General features: G+C 48.1%; 1 protein-coding gene across 1 annotated transcript in view; it reads right to left on the bottom strand.

The window, feature by feature from the left end:
- Positions 1–23,010, bottom strand: part of ATP10B (ATPase phospholipid transporting 10B (putative)) — an 83,665-nt gene that overhangs the window by 45,013 nt on the left and 15,642 nt on the right. Inside the window, exons 3-5 of the mRNA XM_077823975.1 lie at positions 18,559–18,763; positions 13,490–13,575; positions 9,898–10,004 (exon numbers count right to left, since the gene is read on the bottom strand). Of these exons, the coding sequence (XP_077680101.1) occupies positions 9,898–10,004; positions 13,490–13,575; positions 18,559–18,763 (398 nt within the window). The remainder of the gene's footprint in view (positions 1–9,897; positions 10,005–13,489; positions 13,576–18,558; positions 18,764–23,010) is intronic.

Raw genomic sequence — 23,010 nt, forward strand, 5'->3', positions numbered from 1 at the left:
CAGCGCCCACCGCTCCTCAAAGGCGTCAAGGGAGTCAGTGGACGCCGCCCAGAGGAACTCTGCCCGGAGGCGTGAATGAACAGAGGAGCGGAAATAGGCCCCACAGTCGCAGGAGACTCCATCGGCCAACCTCCTCACCCTGGTTTTATAGATGGCCACTTTAGCCAGGGCCAGGAGGAGGTTGACCAGGAGGTCCCGCGACTTAGCAGGGTCACGGACAGGGAGTGCATAGATAAGGAGGTGAGGGGAAAAGTGCAACCAAAATCTTAACAAAATATTCGTGAGGAGCCAGAATAGGGGCTGCAGCCTGGCGCATTCCAGGTAGACGTGCGCCAGGGTTTCCCTCACGCCGCAAAAGGGGCAGGTGTCCGGGATTGGGGTGAACCGCACCAAGTACACGCCCGTGCTCACGGCCCCATGAAGGAGCCACCAACTGATATCCCCAGCGGGCCTCGGGACTAAGGTGGAATATAGGCTGGCCCACCGGGGCTCCTCACCCTCTAGAGGTGGCAGGAGGTCCCGCCACTTTGTGTCAGGGCGGGACGCGAGGGTGAGGACGTGAAGGGTGTGGAGCACGAGCGTGTAGAGATGTTTCCTTGGTGCGGTCTGGAACCAGACTGGCTGCAGCTCGCGTAGCTGGCTCGCGGTGAAGGGGTGGGGTGGGGTGGGGTCGGTCGGGTCCACGGGGCAGGGGCCCGATAAAAAGGTCCGGAGGGCCTGGGGTGGAGGGTGGGCGGGGTGCGCCCTCTCACAGGACCTGGTCGAGGTAAACCCGAGCAGCGGGCAGCAAAGCGGCCCTCACCTCCTGAAGTACGCGCAGGGGAGTACGAGGTCTGGAGAGCCCCATGCGCTGAGCGAGCATCAGGGGATCCAGCCAGTCTCCCCAGTCGTAGTCCAGGAGGTCTCCGACTCTGGTAACTTCTGCCAGGATCAACCTCTGGTGCACCGAGGGGGACTCCGCCACCTGCACACGGAGCTGGGGGTTGTGTAGCAGGGGCTCCGTGAGGAGATCTTCCCCCACAGAGGCCGCCACGGACCTGGTCGCTGTGAACAGTTTCCAGGTCCGGAGGAGGTCCTGGTAGAAGACCAGCAGCCCTGAGAGGTCTCGCGGAAGACACCTCGGATGGAGGTAAAGGAGCTGCCGGTCATATCGGAGCCCTCGGAAGCGGTGCAGGAAGGCATTCACCAGTACACTCCACGCCGGACTACCTGCACCATAAAGGAGCCTCTGCAGGGCCTGGAGGCGGAAGACATGGACCTGAGTGCGGAGACACTTCAGGCCCTGCCCTCCCTCCTCCACGGGTAGATGGAGAACCCGTGCAGAGACCCAGTGCAGTCCTGACCAGAAGAACTCCAGAATCAATGTCCAGAGGTTGGCCGGGACCAGGGTGTTGAGCTGGTACCAGAGCATGGACAGGACTAGTTGATTGGGCACCAGTGCCCGCCCTCGAAGAGACAGACACCGGAGCAGTCCTGTCCATCTCCGGAGCCACTCTACCACCCTGCCCTCTAAACTGTGCCAGTTCTCCGGCGGAGACGGATGCGTGGCAGAAGGTAAACACCCAGATAGAGCAGCGGACCCGCGCTCCACCTGATAGCCTGAAGCGCGGGTGGGAGGGAGCTCGCCTGCCGCCAGTCCCCTATCACCAAGCCAGCTTGACTCAGTTGACCCGGGCTGAGGAGGCTGCCGAGTAGACAGCCTGGCAAGCCTACACCCACGCCAAGTCGTCCGGGTCCTGGACCACGAGGAGCACATCGTCAGCGTATGCCGACAGGACCAGCCGCAGCTCTGGCTCCCATAGCGCCAACCCCCTACGTAGGAGACAGAGGAAGGGCTCGATCGCCAGAGCGTACAGCTGGCCCGAGAGAGGGCACCTCTGCCGTACTCCTCGCCCGAAGCTGACCGGTTTGGTCAGGGTCCAGTTGAGCCTGACCAGACACTCTGCGGAGGCGTACAGCACCTGGAGAAAACCCACAAATTGGGGTCTGAAGCCAAACGCTCGCGGAGTGCTCAGGAGATCCACCCTGTCGAATGCCTTCTCCTGATCCAGGGACAGGAGGGCGAACGACAGACCGTCCCTACACCTGAGTTCCAAGAGGTCCCGGACCAGAGACAGGTTGTTGAATATGGTGCGGCCCAGGACGGTGTAGGTCCGGTCTGGGTGGATCACGTCCGCCAGCATGGACCCTAGCCGCAGCAAGATGGCTTTCGCTACAACCTTGTAGTCCGTGCTGAGCAGCGAGACGGGACGCCAATTTTGTAGATCGCAGAGGTCCCCCTTCTTTGGCAATAAGGCAAGCACGGCTCGCCTGCACGAAAGAGGGAGGACCCCGCTCTGCAAAGACTCGTCCCAGACGGTGACTAGGTCTGGGCCGAGGACGTCCCAGAACATGCGGTAGAACTCCACGGTCAGTCCGTCCATGCCTGGAGATTTATTGGTGGGCATGCGGCGGAGGGCTTCCGAGAACTTGGCCAGAGTGAGAGGCAGCTCAAGCCGGTCTCGGTCGCCCGCACTGACTGTTGGGAGTTCGTCCCAGAGCACTCTGCAAGCGTTAGGATCGGTCGGATCTGGGGAGAAAAGGCCTGCGTAGAAGGCCCTGGCCTCCCGCACATCTCCGCCGGATCCGTGAGGGGGGTGCCATCCTCTGCGAGGAGGCAGATGATGTGCTTCTTGGCCCCCCTCTTTTTCTCCAGGGCGTAGAAGAATCGGGAGCCACGATCCATCTCCCGAAGGAAGCGGATGCGGGATCGAACAAAAGCACCCCGGGCCCGATGGTCCTCGAGGGTCCGGAGCTCCTCCCGCTTCTCCTGGCATGCAGAGGGATGGATCCTCAGGGCTGGCAGCCAGACGCCTCTCCAGCTCTAAGACCACCCGTTCCAACTGCCCTATCGCCGCATCCCTCCGTCGGCTGGTGCTCCGGGTGTAGTCACGGCAGAAGAGCCGGGCGCACACCTTCCCTAGGTCCCACCGCCGCCGCGCCGAGGGAAAGGCACGCCGCTGCTCTCGCCAGGCCAGCCAGAACTCCCGGAAGGACACCACGAAGCCCACATCCTTCAACAAGCTGTTATTAAAATGCCAATAGGCCGGCCCCGGCCTTTCTGCGCAGAGAGAGACCGTCATGGTGGCTAAGTGATGATCAGAAAAAGGGGCCGGCCGGATGCTGGAGGAGTGGGCCTGTGAAAGATGGAAACATGATAAATAGATGCAGTCCAACCAGGAGTGGCGCGACCGATGGGCCTCCACCAGGACACAAGTGAACGTCGAGACGTCGTCCGGGTGGTGGTCGCGCCAGATGTCCACCAGGGAGTGATGGTTGACTGTTTCCCGGAGGACATCCGCGGCGGCCGGGCACTGCTCGGTCCCCGAGCAGTCCTGCTCCTCGAGGGTAGTATTAAAGTCCCTGCCCAGGACCAGGCACTCGCGAGGTTCCAAGGTGCTGAGGAAGGCGGACGCCTGCCGAAAGAAACGCAGCCCCTCCGGGCCCGATGTCGGGGCATAGACGTTGACAAGATTGACCACGAGCCCCTCCATATGGACCTGAAGGTGCAGCAGGCGGCCCGGCACAGCCTTGGCCACCCCCAGCACCTCGGGCCGTAGGTCGGAGGAGAACAGAGTCGCCACTCCAGCCATACGAACTGTGAGATGGCTAAAGTAGACCCTGTCCCCCCATTCCAGCCGCCAGCTATCTTTGGCGGCCGGATCCGTATGGGTCTCCTGCAGGAAAACTACAGAGTACACCCCTCCCGAAGGAAGGAGAGCACCTGGCACCTGCGGAGACCTATCCTACAGCCCCGGGTGTTTAATGTGATGATGGTGAGAGGTGCCATGAGGAGGGCTGAGGGGGATCTTCGCCGGCAGGGACGCTCGCGGTTCCCAATGGGCCGCGCAACAATCCATGACCTACCCCGTAAGTAGGGAGTCACGGAAGAGGTGGACCCGCTGGTAGGCCGCGGCGGCCTGCTTCCCGGTCCTTTTACCCTCCCCCATGAGGGCCCTCACAGCCTGAAGGATTTGATGGAAGTCCCCCCATCGCTGCAGGGCGAGCTGCACCTTGTTACGGGAGCCCCGGACATCCTCAAGGAACTCCCGCAGTTCCTCTCGCACCGTATGGGGTCACTTGCTCCCGGCTTTCCTCCGGAAGGACCACTGACACAGCCCCGTGGCCCACCGAAACGGGCAGGCAAGGGGCAGACCTCTGACGTGGTGCCCGATGGGCTGGCGCCACGCAGCTCCCCTCAAACCCTGCCTTGATTGGGGGCGGCGGAGGGAAGGTAGCAGCCCCTAGTGAGTTGGGACTGGGAAATACAGAAGAAGCTGCTCCCTGGGGGCTATCCTCTAAGAACGCGGAGATGACGGCCTCAGGGGCGGCAATGATATCATGGGAGGTGGAAGGAGCAGGGGCGGGGTTGACATCAGGGGCAGGGCAGGGATCCAGAGTAGGAGCAAGGCAGGGGTTGGGTGCAGAGTCAGGGAGAGGGGCAAAGGCAGGATCCTGGGCCCCAGGAGCCAAGCTGTTGGGAAATGGCCCCTCTCGATCGGGCTCTGGGAGCTGGGGGCGGGGCAGGGGGCCCTCTGTGATGATGGGCTCCGGCACCACGGCCGGCATAGTAGCCACAGCATCTTCAGTGGGGTCCCCACCCGGGAAGGAGGTCGGTCGCCCCACGCCCACAAGGGGCAGCCCGTGGGTCTCGGGTCCCAGCTGCGCGGCACCGGCAGTCGCCTCGGTGGGCTTGGCGGCCAACAGCAGGGTGCCACCCGCGGCTGGATAGATGGAGGAGCCCAGGGAACCCTTGGAGGTGGGAGCAGAAACAGCGGATGGGGAAGGGAACCTGGAGAAGGCGGGGCTGGGGTGAGGTCGCTCCGATCGAGGCCCTCTAGGAGAGGGTCGTCCTCCCCCTGGGTGACTGGGGTCAGACCCAGGGCCTCGATCTCCTCGTAAATGGAGGGGAGCTCTCCTTCCACCATCCCGGAGGTCTCCCTGCCAGTGCCTGAAGCAACGCTCGCCCCGGAGCTCACGGGGGTTCTGGATGGTAACGGGGCAGGTGGGGCTACATCGGGGACCTTGGAGGGAAGGGACTCCAATGGAGGAATGGTACTGCCCTCCCGTGCTGCCAAGTTTTCCCCAGCTGGCACCAGGGGATGGCACACGCCAGCAGGCAAGGCAGAGGGCTCGGCATCGGTGCCCCCCTCTGGTCTTCTGGGGGGCTTCCGCATCGGTGGAAAGGAGCGGAGCTGGAGGCCTCCGCTTGTCCCGCTTCCCCTAGACTAGGGCCCAGCCCTCCATGGCATCATTGGGGGGCCGGCTAACACGGGTCAGGTCAGGGGGCAGGGACGATGGCTCAGGGACCGTGGGAGGCAGTGGTAGGGTGGAATGAGAGAGGGAAGGTTCCCCCTGGGGCGGGCCCTCTCCCACGCTTGGCGGTATCCCTGCCGCACCCTCCTCTAGGGGCCCAGCCGGATTGTAGGCAGCAGAGGTGGGGCTCTCCCGCTAGTCTGGGTGTGCTGGGGGGAGTGTCCCTTGGGCCCGAGCGGGAGCAGTGGTGGACTGAATGGGAGGGGGGGGCGGCTTTGGGCGCCGGGCAGCCAGGGGCGCCGGTGATAACGGGGCCAGCACCCCGCCGGGGCTTGGGGGTCCCGGATGCCTCTCCGTGCCGGGCCAAGGGGCTGTCCCTCCAGACATGCCCCATCGCCCAGCAGAGGTAGCACCGGGCCTCCCCCGTGGAATAATGCACCCGGTAATGGGCCCCTGGTAGGGGATCAAAAAGGACCCCTCAAGCGCCTCTCCGTCCCACGCTGCCGGCGGCAGTTGCAGCTGCACTTGCCAGTGGAACGAGAGGATGTGACGGAGGGCGGGGTCCTTGCAGCCTGGTGAGAGAGGGATCAAAACAGAGATGGGCTTCCCCAGGGTAGAGAGGGCAGGTAACAGGGGGGCACTGGGAAGGAAGGGAGGGATGGAAGTCAGGACAAGGCAGACGCCCAGGTCGCCCAGTGGCTCCAGGGGGACGAACACGCCCCCCACTGCCAGGCCCTTCTCCACCGCCTCCTGGGCGGCGGCCTCCGATACCAGGAAGAAGACCACCTTCCCGTACATTTTGGAGGCTGCCACAATGGCCGTGGGCCCCACCTCCCTCGCCAACACCCGCACGTACGTCTCTACATGGGGCGAGGTGGGCACCAGGAGGCAACGGACGCCGTGCTTCCTGGTCATGGTGGGAAAGGGGCCCCGGCCGCTATAGCTGGTAGCAGAGGCGGTGGGCGGCAGAGATGATGTAGCGGCAGGCGGGGAGGCTGCCGCCACCTGGGCGTATGCCCTGGGGCCAGGGGAGGGACACCCGCAGAGCTGGTGGGGGGTGCAATGGGGTGGGACGCCACAGCCAGTGGCGGGGCTGCGGAAGTGAGGGCAGTCCCTGCCATGGAGGGCCTGGACTTTTTGGCAGGGTCCTTCCCCTTCTTCTTATCCTGGCCCTTCCTGCCGGCTGGGGGGGCTCCCCCAGAATCTGAGGGGGGGAGGGAAGTGGCAGCAATGGAGGTCACCCCGGTGCCCGCCGCTGCCGGCGCCCCGGAGGGGGCGGTGACAGGTGGTTTGGCAGCAGCAGTTGAGGTAGAGGCTGGGGGGGAGGTGATGGAGGGGCAGGTGGGGGAGGGGTATCTAGAGCTGCTGGAGGGGCCCCACACGTCTTGTCCCCCGCCATAATGAGCAGGGAGGGAGGGAAAAGGGGAGGCAGGTCAACCACTCCTCCCCGCTCGGCTGCAGGCAGGGGAGGAGGGCGCCAAAAGGGATGGGCTGGACAGGGGGGCTATCAAGGGCTTGTAGAGGACAGTCACCGACTCAGGGTAGGAATCCAGCTCCTCTAGCTGCACTAGGGGAGGGGGGTCATAACAATGTTTGGGAGTGCAGTGAGATCGGGGCAAACTCAAACAGGGGAAGGGCGCAAGCACATGGGAGGGGGCATGGGCGCACTGAGTAAGGGGCCAATCAGGGCGGGGTATCACGTGGGGAGGGGGGAGAACCAGGCTGGAGGCAGGACAGGGAACCAAGGGGCTGACTTCAGAGGCGGGGCGGGGCAAACAAACAAAGGCTGCAGAGGGAGAAGGGCGGGGCAGGCAAACAAACTGAAGCCAGCGAGGTGCTGGGGTAAAGGGGAGGGTAAAAAGGCTGCAAGGGGCAAAATGGGGCAGGGAGCCAGGGACAAAGCTGGGAGCTTGCTGAAGGGGGTCAATCCAGGATGGGGCGGGAGGGTGGCACATGCACCCACGTGCGCTTGCAAAAGAGTCAGTGCGGGCTGGCTGCTGCTTCAGGCCCAAAAGGTGGTGAAAGGGGGTGGCAAGCCAAGCAAGCAGCGGAGTCCCGGAGGCAGGAGCTTGAGGCAGATGGTAAGTGTCCACTGGGAGTGGTGGAGGGGGCAGCGCCGACGGTGGTGGTGGTGGGGGGACACACAGATGGACTGGGGGGCAGGCTCCACGCCACACCCCCTGTGTCCCCACAAACACAGTCAAAACCCCCACCACAAGAGCACAGTTCAAAAGTTACTCAGCCTTCAGGCCCCCTTCACAGTGGTCTGCAGAGTCCCTGTGCTTCCCCCAGCAGCAGATGGCCTCGTCCCCTCTTCCTTCGGGGTCCAGCAGCTCCCAGGCAGCAAAGGCAGCAGCAGCCCGGTGGCCAGGCAGGCAGAGAGGACCCCTCACAGGTGGTGGTGATAGTGGTGGCCACAGCAGCAGTAGCAATGGCTGGGGCAGGGGTCTCTCACTCCCCCCTCTGTGGAGTGGGCCGGCACCCCCCCCAAGGGGCTGTAGTTGGAGCAGTAGTAGCAGCACCCAAGGGTGGGTTGGGGAGTCCAGCAGCTAGCCAGCAACCAGGTAGCAGAGAAGGAGGGTGGGTGGTGTCCGGCCCAGCCAACGTAGCAGTTGGAGCAGTAGCAAGAGCCCAAGGCCCAGCAGCAGCAGTCTCCCTCCTCCCTCCAGGCCAGTCGGGTTCAGCAGAGGAGCCGAAGGCGAGTCTACTGGCCACTGGATGAACAGGTTTCTGTTCCCTGACTGACCAGAGCAGGGGCTGCTCCAGGCTAATGAGTACACCTGACTCCAATTAACCTGCAAAGAATCAGGTGAGGCCATTAAGCTAATGTGACCACTTGACTCTAGTTAAGGCCCCTCTGATAATATAAAAGGGCTCACTCCAGTCAGGCAGAGAGGAAGTGCAGCTGAAGGGCTGGTTAATGAAGACACCCTCAAGTCATTGGTAAGGTAGCCCTAAGGTAAGGGTGAAGAAGGGAGAAGCAGGAGAGCTGTGGGGAAGTGGTCCAGGGAAATGTAGCAACTCTGGCAGTAAAAGGTTGGCTGCCAATAACTGCTACCATTAGAGTCCCTGGGCCGGAACCCAGAGTAGAGGGTGGGCCTGGGTTCCCCCCAACCCACCACTACAGAAACACTTCCTGGGAGGGGAAAATAGGCCCCTGTCAAGACAGGAGGCTAAAGTGTTTTGGCATGAGGCCATAGGAGCAACAGAGACTGTGGGAATTCTCTCACCAACCTCCATTACTGGCTTATGATGAAAAGGGCTCAATAGACTCTATCCCTGGCCCTAGAGAGAGAAGGGCTACGTGGAGGGTTGCAGTGAGCCTCTGAAGCTAGCACAAACCACCTGGAAACACGGGACCCATGGGGACAAGGTCGGAGCTCTGCCACACATCATATAAATACAACATAAGTGATAATGGAGATTCAGAAAAAGAGGTTACAGATCTTGATTAAAAGTCACAGTATAATCAATGTCAATGAGTCCCAGAAATGAAGCTAGTGCTGGCTCAGGGAACATGCTGTAGGTGAATCTAATTTTAGAAACAAAAAAAGTAAGAATAAACTCTGACATTGATATTAACAAGTGGGTATCAGCTGAAAAAATCATATTGAAGGCATGCTAAGGTCACAGTCACAATGGCTCAAGAATGACTGCGAGACTCCAACCTTCAAAATGAGCAGAGGAAGCAGTGAACAGACACTCAAGTAAAGAGCAGAGATGCAAACCATATTAGGGTCTGTGATCAAAACAACATACCAAAAAATTACTGCACTAGACATGCAAAGAGAGAAGCAGGATTCCTAAAAGGACAAGTGAAGAGAAATGGTCCCAACTTCACCGTGAACAGTTGCCCCAATTTTTTTTATAGTAGCTATTTCAAGGAGGTGAGTGATGGGGCTTGGCAGTCTGTGCTAGAATGGTACAAAGGTTGCCATCATAGAAACAGGTATTTCTGTTAGATGGATATTGTCACAGCATTTGGCATCTAGCCACGGGTGCAAATGAATGACACTCATGGTGAATGTCACTTCACATATCAGCTAGCAAGTGTGCTTGGAGGAATGGCCATTATTCTTCCTCTATAGCCCAACAGTCATCCATGGAAAACATTTCAGCTCAAGCAGCCCGGAAATAGAAGGTCTGACTACAGCTGTGAACCCTGTGATGCTGCTACAGATCTGGGCACTGATGTCTTCATGGCTTGTATATGTATACGTGGTTTCCCTAAGCTCTGTTCCCCGTCACCTATACTGGACACAGTCCTGGGATGTGGAGCAGATCACTTTATGCCTTCTTCACTCTGGCAATTTTTGAGTAGCCACCGCAGGACATCTGAAATCAACTAACAAGCAGGATCATCTGCTATCACTATTAGCCACCAGGCACCGATGGGCGGACACCTTAGCTTCAGATTGGAACCAAACCCTTAGAGATAAACGGCAAGTGCTTTGACTTTATCAACCTATTTTATTCCCATAAACTACTACTTCTTAAAGTAAAATATTATGCCTTAGTATTAGACTATACGTATTCATTGTAAGATATTTCAAGAGCAACTTCATGCTTAACTAAATGAAAGGGTAAAAAGTGAGTTGTTACCTGCATAAATGACAATTCCTATTGCAATCTCAGTATTTCTGATTGTACAGCCACGAAGCAAAAGGCTTTCACTTCCAAAACCAATCCGTTTGTGATCAGGCTGCTCCCTACAAAGAAGAAAATAAAATGATATGATTTCCCTTTGTGTTCTGTTCTATGTATTTTTTTTTCCCTTCAGGTTTGAACCAGTGAATTGTGACGACTGAGAAATGTTTCACTGTATCTGGCTTCAGTCAGGGATCCACACTGGAGGTGTATAGAAGTCTTTGTATCTTATAATACAGAACCTGTCTGTATGGACTAAAGCATCAAAATTTAAATCTGAAGATAAATTATGTGGTTGGAGCCTCTGATTCTGTTCTTTGCCTGGCAGATTTCGTATTTAATAAATGAAGATAAGAGAAACTGTGCAATTTAACCCACAATTCAGAGGGAATTATTAGAGAAATCTTATAGGTGTTCTCTCTCCGAGGTTAATGATTAAAATGAATAGATTTTATAATATTGTAGAAGCACAGTTGTACAGATACCACGTGTATATAAATAATATCCTTTGTCTGCTGTGGTTACCATTCAGGAGCTCATCTCTGTGATGCACCAGCTGGGAGGAGAGATTTTTCAAAAAAGCCTGTGAGTCTTCCCCTTCACTGTATTATTGATTCCAGCATTATTCCTCCTTGAGAGTCCCAGTTTAGGATGCATATTCACAAGACAGACTTCCTTGCCAGCAAGATGGACAGTGGTGGAGGTTTGATTTACACGCTAAGCAAATCACTATGAAGCTATTCCTTCAGGTAAACAATTCATTATCTGCCTCCAGTGACAACAGCAAATGTCTGATGTTTTCAAAGTCTCGATTACACACCAAGCTAGGTTCCTGCTGAGGTTCAAGTTGGGATTTATGATGTGGGTCAGTCCTAATATGGTGGAACTGATATTGCTACTTTAAACATCAGCATTGAACAGGAGGTTCCCAAGTGTTCATGGCTTCCATTTACTTTTTTAAAAATATATGCAGCCTCACTTTTGTTGGTTAAGTATGATATTATTCATAGGTGAGGCCTGATTATACAATACGTCACACCTTGTATAATCACTTACACCTGTGCAAATGAATGCAACGTAAACGAGTGCACTCACAATGTTTTCAAGCCAGTTTGCCCATTTGTAAATGACAACACAAGGTGCAAGGCAATGAAGAATTAGGTCAGAATGTTTATAAACAAACTCCATGACTGTTAGGAATCACTTTATTCTTAAGTTTCATGAGCTAGGCAAAGTAGCACACGCTCCAGTTTGCAATGTAAACCCATGAATCAGTCATGGGAATGAAGGGACAGATTTTCAAAAGCAGCCTGTAATAGGTGCCCAAAGTTTCTCATTTGCTTACAAAAAAGCAATTTGCACATGAACATCAGGCAGTCAGTGATGTAGCAGTGTAAAGTAGTAATGTGTTAGTTAAACTGCATTAATTTAAGTGTCTTCACTAACACACAAAAAACTCCAGCAACCTCTTTTTTTCCTCGTCTAGATAATGCATTGGTAAGATCATTTCCTAAAAGTCTTTGTGTGTCCCTTTGCTCAAATTTCAATCCAGGAAGGGACACTTTTTCAAGCATGTCAGACAGGCATTGTGATTTCAGCAAAGCCAGTTCTTTGGAGTTACTATAGTTTTATAGTGAAGCTAAAGAAAATAACTACAACTTACAAACGATTCTTGGAGGAATCTCAGTGACGCTCAACCTTTCCAGACTACTGTACTCCTTTCAGGAGTCTGATTTCTCTTGCATACCCCTAAATTTCACCTCACTTCAAAACTACTTGCTTATAAAATCAGACATAAAAATACAGAAGTGTCACTGAAAAAATGTTTACTTTCTCATTTTTTACAATATATTTATGAAATACATTAATTGGAATATAAATATTGTACTTACATTTAGTGCATAGTATATAGAGCAGTATAAACAAGTCACTGTCTGTATGAAATTTTAGTTTGTACTGACTTTGCTAGTGCTTTTTACGTAGCCTGTTGTAAAACTAGGCACATATCTAGATGAGTTGATGTACCCCTGGAAGACCTCTGCATACCCCCAGGTGTACACGCACCCCTGGTTGAGAACCACTGTCCTAGAGCAAATTCTTTGCTGAAGACATTGTGTTCATTGTATGCTGGGTCACACTCATTTGTTGGAACATCAACTTTTGTTGGAAAATTCCTTAAAATAATGCTGGTTTCCTTTGACTAGGCTTCTAAATTGTCTTAATCAATAGTAAAACTAGAGGGAAGAACTCAAGCCTCATTGATCATTAAAGGCATTAAACTACAATGAATATATTTTGCTGAAGATTCTTCCTGCTGTCCTTGGACCAACATGATGAGAAACACTGAATCTTAGTCCAGAGTTCCCCAAAATTCAGGTTTCTTTGCCTCCACACCAATTCAGGCATTTGCCTCAGCCCCTCACAATGATAAGGGCTCACCTTGAAGTTCATATCCACTAAGCTCGGGAAGTAGTAAATATTTCTGAAATGGATTTCCCACATAAAACTCCTGCTAGAGTTCCAAAATTTGGGGTCAGATCCTTGGTTCCATCTGATTTGCAGACAGTGCAGTCGGAGTGTGTGCATAGGCGAAATACAGCCCATCCTTGCATTCCCCTTATGCTGGTGCAGCCTCTATGTAGGGCCAGTTGCCCTGTGCAACAGCAGCCTAATTGAGAGGGCTGCCATAATTTACGCTCCAAGCAACTAGTCCCAAGAGGTCAAAACTAGATCAATATTAAATAGGGGTTTCCTAGCTGCACCTCTTGACTCTTCTAAGGTGTCAGATGGGAGAGTAAGTGGAGGATCACCTTACACTGGGTATATCCTCCAGGCCAGATTCATATGGGTTTACACCAATGGAGCAGTACAGTGACTACACACCAACAAAAAAACTGGCCCTTCCTGTATCTTCCAGAAGTTTTAATATTCTCATTGCTCCTCTGAAGAGGCATTAATGTATGCCTCTTACAATCATTTTACAAAAGGTAACAGAAAATAAGAGGCAGATTCTTTCCTCACTTGCACATATTTTACATTAGTATAATCCCATTGACTTCAGTGGATTTACTCTTGATTTCTGCTAGTACAAGAAAATTAGACCACAGTAGGTCATCCCTGGATGCCTTTTATTTCCTGTGAACATACACATAAAGAAACTAGAACCTTGAACCTGAACCACTTTGAATGTTAGGAGAGATTTAGATTTAGACCCTGGCCCAGACAAGTCCCTCTGGTGTAGGTTTCAGGTCAGATTTAAAATTTAAAGGGACCTATATCTGGGTTCAGACATAGCTGAAACCTCATGAGAAGGGGTCATGTGATTCTGGAAACACTGAATCCAAACCCAAGTATTAGCATTGACTTAGTCACAAACTCCAAATCCCATCTACATTGGACCTACAACACAGCTTCCACAGCCCACATTTAGACAATGGTGGAGCTTCTAAACCCATTACTTCCTGTAAAATACTTAGTTTTAAAACGTGATAGTTTAAAGCTCAGAGGTGATTTGACTCATTTATAGAATCAGACAGCAAGTACTTACACGTAACCTTTGAATTTATTGAGATCATTATTTGGCTTTTCACAGACTATGGTGTTTTGGAAAAATTCTGGATCAAATGGAGTGTTCTACAAAAGAAAATACATTGGGAATTAAGTTCAACATATACTTATAAAAATGTAACAATCAGAACATCTCATGGTAGTTGTGACTAGAAAACATGTCTGTGGTTGCTAGCACGGGAAGCCTTTTCTTGGAAGGGTCATATAACATTAGATCGAATGCAACAATCCCTGCAGATCCTCTTCACTACTGCAAAATAAAGATCAATGGGCAAGAGATCCTGAGGGCAAGTTCATGGCTTGCAACATACAGACACATGCAGTTTTTTGTCTCCCATTACTGTATAAAATACGAATTCTGACCTTGGATTTGTATCCAGAGCTTTTATTGAATTCAGTGAGCTGTGGATGCATCCAAAGGCAGAAGTTGGTCAAACGTTGTTGTTAGCTTCTCCAATAATCTTGTTTTGATGAGGTATTTACAATATAACCTTTTTTATGTAAATCAATCCAGGCCTTTTCCTTATGCAATTAACAAAAAGTAAAACTGACCATACTTAGATTTAACTGAGCAGTTTCATCCCATTCAGCATAGTAGACATTTCATTCAATCTTCGGCTTTTCTGGGAGCACTAGCTCCAGTTCTATTGTTTCAACATTTACACAGTACACAAATACCCAGTGACGTGCTCACAACATGATGTGGTGCTGACAACAAACATACAATCAGCAGGAAGAGAAGGGAACAAACTGATTAGTTCATTAAACTCTAACCTCTAACACTACTAGATACCACCACAATCCAAACTGCTTTCCACCAAGCTTACTGAGGTCAACAGTTTATACATGCAAAAACCATACATTAGGGCATGTGGTTTGTTTAGGTAACTTGAAGGTAACAAGATAATAACCAAGCTAAATAATCTGAGTCCAAAGCACATTTAACTCAGAACACAGCTTTACTGAGTTAATAGCTGACAGATTGAGAATGGCCTGCTATTAATGCAGAATGTTGTGTTTTGTTTAACATTCGGGTTGGTCAGTTATAATATAAAAGGTAGGAAATACAAAAGATGTAGTTCATAAGGTACCAGTAACATGGTAATATCACACAAATGTAATATTTTCTATTCTTCTTTTTCCTTGTTAAATATGTAGTTCAATACATTTTGGTTTATGTTGTTAAATCTATACAATAAAATATACAGATTTCAACTATGCTGGGCAGAAAACTTAGTTTCATGAAACATTTTGAAGTTTAAAAATTTGTTTTCATTTCGATGTGAAGGAAAATGAAACTTTTTGAAATTCGGTTGTGAAAAGCAGAGAAAAAGAAACCCCTTTAAATAGCCAATAACCGTGATATAGACCTGGATTTGAACCCAGGTCCCCCATATCCTAAGTGAGTATCCTAACCACTGGGCTATTGGCTATTCTGGAATGGGTTGATTTCCCTCTTGCACCTCCTACCTTCCATCCTGAAGCCAAGACAACTTCCCAGCAAAATTTTTGTTGAAACCAATAAGATTCTGTGAAGCATTTCACTTTTGATGATATAGCATCTTTCAAGAAAAAAAAGTTTCACCAACAATTTTTCAATCAGCTCTAGTTTCAACTCTTCGCACTAAGAAGAGCCTCTCCTACTTATTGTTACAAAGCTTATAGATAGTTTGAGGTTTATGGAACTATAGACTTGATCTAGCAAAGCACTTAAGCACGTGCACAAGATAAATTCCAGCCTAAGTGTGAGGAATGTATAGAATTATGGCACCTGCCTGCAACCAGTGGTGGTGGTGGTTTACCCTCATTTAAAGGACACAACAGGTTCTTCCTGCTTCTTCCCTGTCTGCACCTACATTCAGAGGAGTGAAATCTGAACTGTGAAGGGATAGTATTGCTATTCATATTTAAAAAATATAAAACAAAAAATAAACCACATGTAATGAACTAATAATGTTGTTTGGGAAAATGGAGAGGAAAATGCAGACATTTTCACCATTTTTTCATCAAAAATTTGAAGTGTTCAAAATTTCTTAACCGACTTTATGAACTAATTGCGACAGATATGGCAATTTCCTGCAATATACTTGTAAAACCATATTGAATTAAGTTTAAGTATCTTTGGGGTCCATTGTACTCTATGCAAAGTTTATGTACTATTGTGGGCTGAGACTTTATGTAACCTCTGGGGGTCAGGAGGAAGAGAGATCTGATTTAAGGCCTGGCTGATCAAAGGACTATACTGAAGGACATACCAGATGAGAATGGACTTTTGGGACAACATTTGCAAAGTGGATTTCCTGGGAAATGCCTAAGGGGAGGTAAATGCAAGTTCCCCATCTCCAGTTATGCAAAAACCCTACCTTTTGAAGCTACTCTCTGAGGAGAGGATTTTGGTTTGCTGATTACCTGTTCCTGGATACTAGACATCAAAGCCACAGCTGTATTAAGAAATCGATGAACTGCCCAGCTACTTTCTCTGGTTCCAAATCTGAGACAATTATGAACTAAACCTGAGACCACTGTGGGTTTTGGAAGACTGACACCTACCAGAGTCCAAGTTTGGAGTTGGGGTGACCTCTGGTAGGCTTATTAGCATGTGCATAGGTTCTTTTATAGTTGTTAGTGTTTTCTGTGTAGCGCTTTCATCTTAAGAATAAATGTCCTTGCTTAGAAAAAGTGGTGTAGTAACTTGTGACCGTTGTCCATCACCGCTGTTCATAGCCTTCAGAGAGAAAACACAGTACAGACACTGGCCTGTTTAGGCAGTCTGGCTTGCTGTGGATGTCACAAAATCTAGGCAGGGGACTCCGCAGCCTGAAAAAATCCCAGTCAGAAGGGACATAGACGTGGGTTTCTGCCCAAAAGAGGTGATGGCTGAGGAGCAGGGAGCTTAGAGTGGGTCCCCTTGAGGGACCACAAGGTGGAAATACAGGTGCAGTTGCCCTGAACTGTAACATTAATGACGATGATCTGTTTCATCAGAGGATCAATTGTGCTGAAAGCAGCCTCATGTTTAATGTAATAAAGTAAATATATTCATTTCATTTGCAAAGAGGACTAGCTACAATTTTGGACTGCTGTAATCAATTAAGTAAATAGTCTTAAGAATGCAAACTAACTGTGGCCTGCAATTCTATTAAATGGGAATTTTAATTAGGACCAATTTTTAAACGGTGAAATAAACAGACAAATAAAACTATTAGATTAATAGAAGATTATATTAATTGGAGCATTAGAAGATGAACTGAAAACACAGATCCTCTCATATTGTAAATGGAGTGGAGAATTCAGAACGTGCAGCAGCTAGATAATAGTTACTGCACAATGCAGTTTATTATCCTGTACCTTAATAGCTAGAACAAAAGCTAGTGGGAAGACAAGTGATTTGAAAGAAACAACAGATCAGTGTAATGGCCCATACTGATTTAGGGCCTGATGCTGGGAGGTGCTTATTGCCCTCAACTTCTATTTATCTTCATCAGTCATCTGAAATAATGGAATTTTATTGTTGTTCAAAGTAATAGTATGGGCTCTGAAATCTGAAAAGCACAAAACATAAAACCTACTGAATAAAATTATTTCTTTGTTCTCTCCCCATCCTTTCACAGAAATTTTCATCTAAGTACAACTCCTCTTCATTTAAAAAAAAAAAAAAAAGACCACAATTTGCATTTGATCTTATGAGCATTAACTTCCTTAGACCCTAAAGATCTCTGAGAAATGACTTGTATAACAGCCGTAAGAGTCTCCACTGAATTAAATGAGGTGGGTGGAGTGGGGGATGAACTTGCTGCCAGTTCTACCTAACTACTGAACTGCTGAAGTGAATTAAATATGGGACTGAAAAAAAAAAAAGAAACATTTTTTGTGGTACAAATATCTATTTGGAGATTTCTGCAATAGTTGTTCCTATTTTTGTGCCTTATGTGTATTCTCACTTCCTGCTAACTAAAACATTGATGTTTAATTCCAGGAATTATCTACATGTTCTTTATTTTTGCCCTATTCACAACTATGATTCCAATAGTGCAAATTGTTCCATTCCTCCTGATGTAGCTGATTAAACTTGGTTTGTCTTATCTGACACCTGTCACTAGTATGTTTGAAAAGTCATTCAAGAGTGTGAAGAATACAACTCTTCTAATGTCAAACTGTCTCAATTTTAGGATTTCTCAAAAAGTGGCACCAAATGAATAATTCAATCAGTTGCTTATGAGAAAGGAACAATATGAACTATGCAATAATGTCAACATCAAATATTTAATTTCTCACTGTCCAACATTCAAACTGATGACTAGACAGCCAATCTTCAATTTTAATTCAAATTCACATTTGTCCTAATAGCATACACAATAATATATTGTACTCTCAGGCAGGGCCATTCACAAAGTTATTTTCAGCTTAGTGTGCACTAGAATTGTTTATCCACTAGTTAATATATGCCAAAGTCCTGGTTAGGAACATAACCATAAAAACTCATGGGGCATAAGGGTGGCTGGGAATGCGGTGAAAGCTACACCCCCAAATCTATGCACAAACATGCACCTATTCTTTCTTGCAGAAAGACTGAATTGGAAAGGGTGTAGTGAATTACATTGCTAGTTCTGTGCAGAAGGCAGGTCATCCCTCACCCAACTCTCTTGTTTTTGTCTTGTATCCCATCACAGTCTAAAGGAGATGGAATTCTTTTGACATTGGGAAAAGGCCACTGCAGATTCAGGTGCCCAATGGGAAGCAGAATACCACTTGCAACCCAGAAGGTACTGTCATCTGGTCCTACAAGCAGGAAACACGGTAATATAAGCACTTATTTGTGTCAGATAACATTCATTTATAATTGTGCATGTCTGTAGCACACCTACACAAATCTGTTGCTTACCGTACTATACATTCATGCCCTGAGATGGCATGGATCTGTGGCTGTATGAGACTGAGCAAGTAGTATTCAGCCCTTCAGAACATGCTTATATTGCATTTCATGACACTAGTTGTCATGGAAACAGAGGCAGAATAGCCTGAATATTGTCACATTTCCAACAGGCCTACCTGGTTAGAGAACCCTTTCACAACTTGTCTTTGTTTAAGATTGGTCTCCCCATCGAGGTTTGCAGTCTCCAAGTGACAGATCCCATTCTGATCGGAGGAGTACAGTAACAGGATATCAGCTGGGATGATCTCGTTACATTGCAGCTGCACAAAGTCTCCCACTCGCACATCTTTCCAGCACTTCTCAACATAGTCGCTTTCTTTCCTGTTGTGTTAAAGAAGTGCCACATTTGAATAGCCACATGAGGAGCAAAAGGCTATAAGTACTAGTTCTTTAAGAAAAGAAAACTGGGTTATTCCATAATTTAAGCTTTGGTGCATAGGAAAACATAGAGCACTGATCTGTAGTCTCATAGCATCACTTCGGCACTTTCTGTTGGAAAGTAAGTTGTGTAACATACGCAATAAGCTCTTTAACCGAAGTAAAATGATACCATGGTGATAACTGTCTAAGACACTAGCATCACTCCATGTCATATTTAGTCTCTTACTAAACAATATTAGGTCTTTAAGCCTCTCAATGGTGGGCACTTTTAAAAATATCTCATTTTAAGACTGAAGCCTTAAAGATGCACTGAATAGAACTTCTTTTGTGAGTTTCAGACATTCCACAGAAAATGCTACATTACTTGAGACTGGAAGGCTACTTCCTTGGGGTTTCCCAACAGCAAAATAGAGACACTTGAACAAGTCAGACGAACTTCTCAGCTGCAGTTATTTCAGCTCTCCCTGGTTCATAAATCTTGAAAGGTTACGACAATTCTCAAGCTTAGCCCATATGCATAGTTTCAACACATGAAACAACCGAGAGGTACCACATTAAAAATAAGTAACATACTGTGATTTTTGTTTTTTAAAGGGCAATGAAAATCTTAAGGTGAAGAACATTTACAGGTTTTGAATGAGTGAAAACAGAAAAGAATTATAGCCTCGGGACTTAAGGAAAAGGAATATGGTTTGTTTCAAAGTATAATAAACAAAATAAGAACTACGGAACAGACTTTCCCTCTATGGTTCAAGGAAGGGCAAGCTTTTTTGAGAGTGAGTGCAGACTGCAGCTTTGGGCTTGAGCAGATCTGGGGTCACTGGAACACTGTCTGCTGCTTCAGGCCTCTCTGGCTCTGATACTCAGCTGCCTCCTTTAGTTCTTATTCCACACAGATTCCCTGTGGATGTGTGAAACTCTCTATTATATTGGATTTTTCCCTGAGGCCCGTCTCCAGGCCCTTTTACCAGACCTATCCCCAGGCCAGTCGTGTGTTACAGGAAATAAATGGAAGCACAAGATGGTTGATTTGGCTGCTGCATTTTGGCCTAGCTGTGTCACAGAGCAAAGTATCTGTGGCATATGCAAACATTTTATTAGTGTGCTCTGATGTTGGACACTTTTAGTCCTCTCCTAAAACCAGAGCGCACAGGGCAGGAATTAGCTACAATTCTTCTTATTATGTTTGCTACTAAAATAAAGAAATCTAGGGCATGTTTCATATACAGCATGTGTGGGGTATAGTCTGACTGAAGAGAAGTGACAAAGCCATTTAAAACAGTGTAATTCATTGGTTAGGTCCAGAGGTCAGCTCTCCCCAGTAAGGAGTGCTTGGACTGGACTCTCCTCAGCAGTGGGCTGGAAAGAGGGATCCTCCCACACAACTACACAGCTGCAAATCAGTCCTCCATCCTCATGTCTGCCTCCTGGATACCAGAATCCATGGATTGTCCCCAGCTCCCAGATGATTTAAGTGATCCTGCAACCTTTGCACTAGTCAAAACAGGAAAGCCAGAGAATCTTCCATTGCAGAAATGTATTAAGTAGTTATCTTTCTGCACAATAGAGGAATCTTCTTCACAGCTGTGATATATTTGCTATATTTCCACTCCTCCTGCTTTGCTAGCTTACCACCAAGTTTGTGTTCTTTGCTGACTCCCCAGGTGTATACAATTTTCTTGCTCTGGAGTAGCATGTGTATCCTAACACATCACTCAATTTTCATTTAACAATTATATCCTATTTAACCCTTCGTTTGAACAGTTTATTCATCAAAGCCTTGACCCCTAGATTATCTGTTTCAAACTTCTGAAATACTCATCATTTCCGTATCCAGGCAATAAATACAAGTCACGTTCATTTCTCTGCATAATTTCTTCATTTAGTAATGGGATTTTTCCCCCCTGTCCTCCTCTATGATGCTCAGTTGTCCATCAGCTAGTGTTAGTGGGGAAAACTTATGCAAACTAAAGAATCTTGTAGCATGCCATAAAAATGGTCAATTGAAAGTCTGCGCTGGAAACAGCAGCATAGTTCTTTTAAACCCTTACAAGAGAGAGGTTATTTTTGTAATGTGGTTTGTTGAAGTATCTTACTTCTGAACCTACAATAGGGAAAGATACTAGAATAGATGCTTACTAAATGATTTAAGTGGTGATTCAACACCCCAGTTTCTCTTCGGTGTGTAATTACCAGAAAGGCTATTTATTGCGGGTGTATACTTCTCCACCTGGAGCGTTATCCCTTAATTAATAACTATGTTTTTCCACTGAATGCATCCGATGAAGTGAGCTGTAGCTCACAAAAGCTTATGCTCACATAAATTTGTTAGTCTCTAAGGTGCCTCAAGTCCTCTTTTTCTTTTTATGTCTCATTAGGAAGTTTGGAACAGATCTTTTAATTGTGCAGGTGACTGTCTTTTCAACGTGGTCATGGAAGCTGATCTGATGTGCTCACTGAATTCTCTTCCACACTTTCTGATTATCCAGCTCTGCACCCTGACACACAAAATATGGTCGTGCACTTTTCTGCTGGGTTCTCTCCTGTCTTGGGATATGGGCTTCATTTACCACCCCAGTTAGCCCAGAGGTATATTAACAGCTCTGAATGGTCAATGCTAAACTAATAATGAAGCAGCACATGACTGAAGCATTCCAGACACTGTAACTTGATTAAGCATCCTATAGGTTGAGATCAAAAGCACTCAGCGTTGGCTTAACTCTACTCCTATTGAAATCAAAGGGACTTTTACATTTGACTACAGTGGGAGTAGGCTTAGGTCAATGGTGAGTGCCTTTGAAAAACCCACCCTGGGCAGGCGTTAGACTCGCTGGGGCCCCGGGCAGAAACTAAGGAGTGGGGCCACACCCCGCCTCCCTTACCTGATCACTCACTGGATTTCTGCAACGTTTCTGAAGTCAAAGCCCGAGCCCCACTGCGCACAGTCCCCTGTGGCATGTGGCCCTGGGCAACTGCCCCGCTTGCTACTCACTAACGCTGGCTTTGAACCCACAAACACAGCCTACCAGGCATGAACCTAAGAGTTTCTGCAGCTTTATTCATTTTTAAAGTGCTATAAAAAAAGGCCATGGAGCCATGCCAGATATTTCATTCTGAGGTTCCTTTCATCTTTACATAAATATCTCACCAGTACTCCACTCAAGGCTTTTCCAGAATTTAACTTTCATTTTAATTAAGAGAAGAACTGGTGTCTACACCAGACTTGGAGTCAGGACTCCTAGGATTCTATTCTATAGGTTTACTAGGGCTTACCTCTAACTAGATGATCTCTCGAGTTCCCTTCCAGCCCTATATTTCTTGGATTCTGTGACACCCTAGTTTTAAAAGTCAGCCTATTCCCATAACTGTTGCTTACTCTCTGTAACACTCTCCTCAATTCAACCATGATTTTAACAGCCAGCATGTCTCACGAACCCCAAGAGCTAGAAATAAATGTTTTACATAATCTGAAAAAATCTGAATGCCAAGAGTTCAGACAGGGTAAAGTACTGGCTCTAATACTCTTGACCTACTCAAAATTAGGTCAGAATTCAAGTGGGAGGGGAAAAATGCAACAACAATCAGAAAGACGTGATTGTAATGTCTAATATCCCTCAAGCTATTAGGGCTAGTAGTGAATCCTACATCTGACTAGCGACAAGTATTAACTTATAGCTCTGAGCAGACACAAAATCTCAGGGCATATTAAAAAAACCATGTCCCGGATGTTGAACCAATATAAAGTTTGCTCCACCTACAACACACATAATTACTACTGATTTTCACGAAGAAGAAGATTTATTGTCTCAGAAGATAAATAATTCTGCAGTCCAATAAACCTGCTTACGTACTGACAGATAATTTATATATTATCTACCACTAGGTGTTTAAATACTTGTATCTAAAAAGGAAGAACATAACATATGGCTACCCAGGAACGTCTTGATGCAACACATACCATTTTCTGGTAACATTTTTGAATGCAATACAATTGTGCATCATTTCCTCATTGCATCCACTCCACATTATTGCTTAAAAACCTATCCTGTAAGAATCTTTGCAAACCCCTCTCAGTGAATATACTGGGTGTGAAATGCGTTTAAATATTGCTAAGTATTTATAGCAAAAATCGTTAATGCTTAAATCTTCCCTCATTTCTTCTTTTTCCCCCTTCTACTCCTATGCTC

Source organism: Eretmochelys imbricata, chromosome 8 (assembly GCF_965152235.1).
Source record: "Eretmochelys imbricata isolate rEreImb1 chromosome 8, rEreImb1.hap1, whole genome shotgun sequence".
NCBI lineage: Eukaryota > Metazoa > Chordata > Testudines > Cheloniidae > Eretmochelys > Eretmochelys imbricata.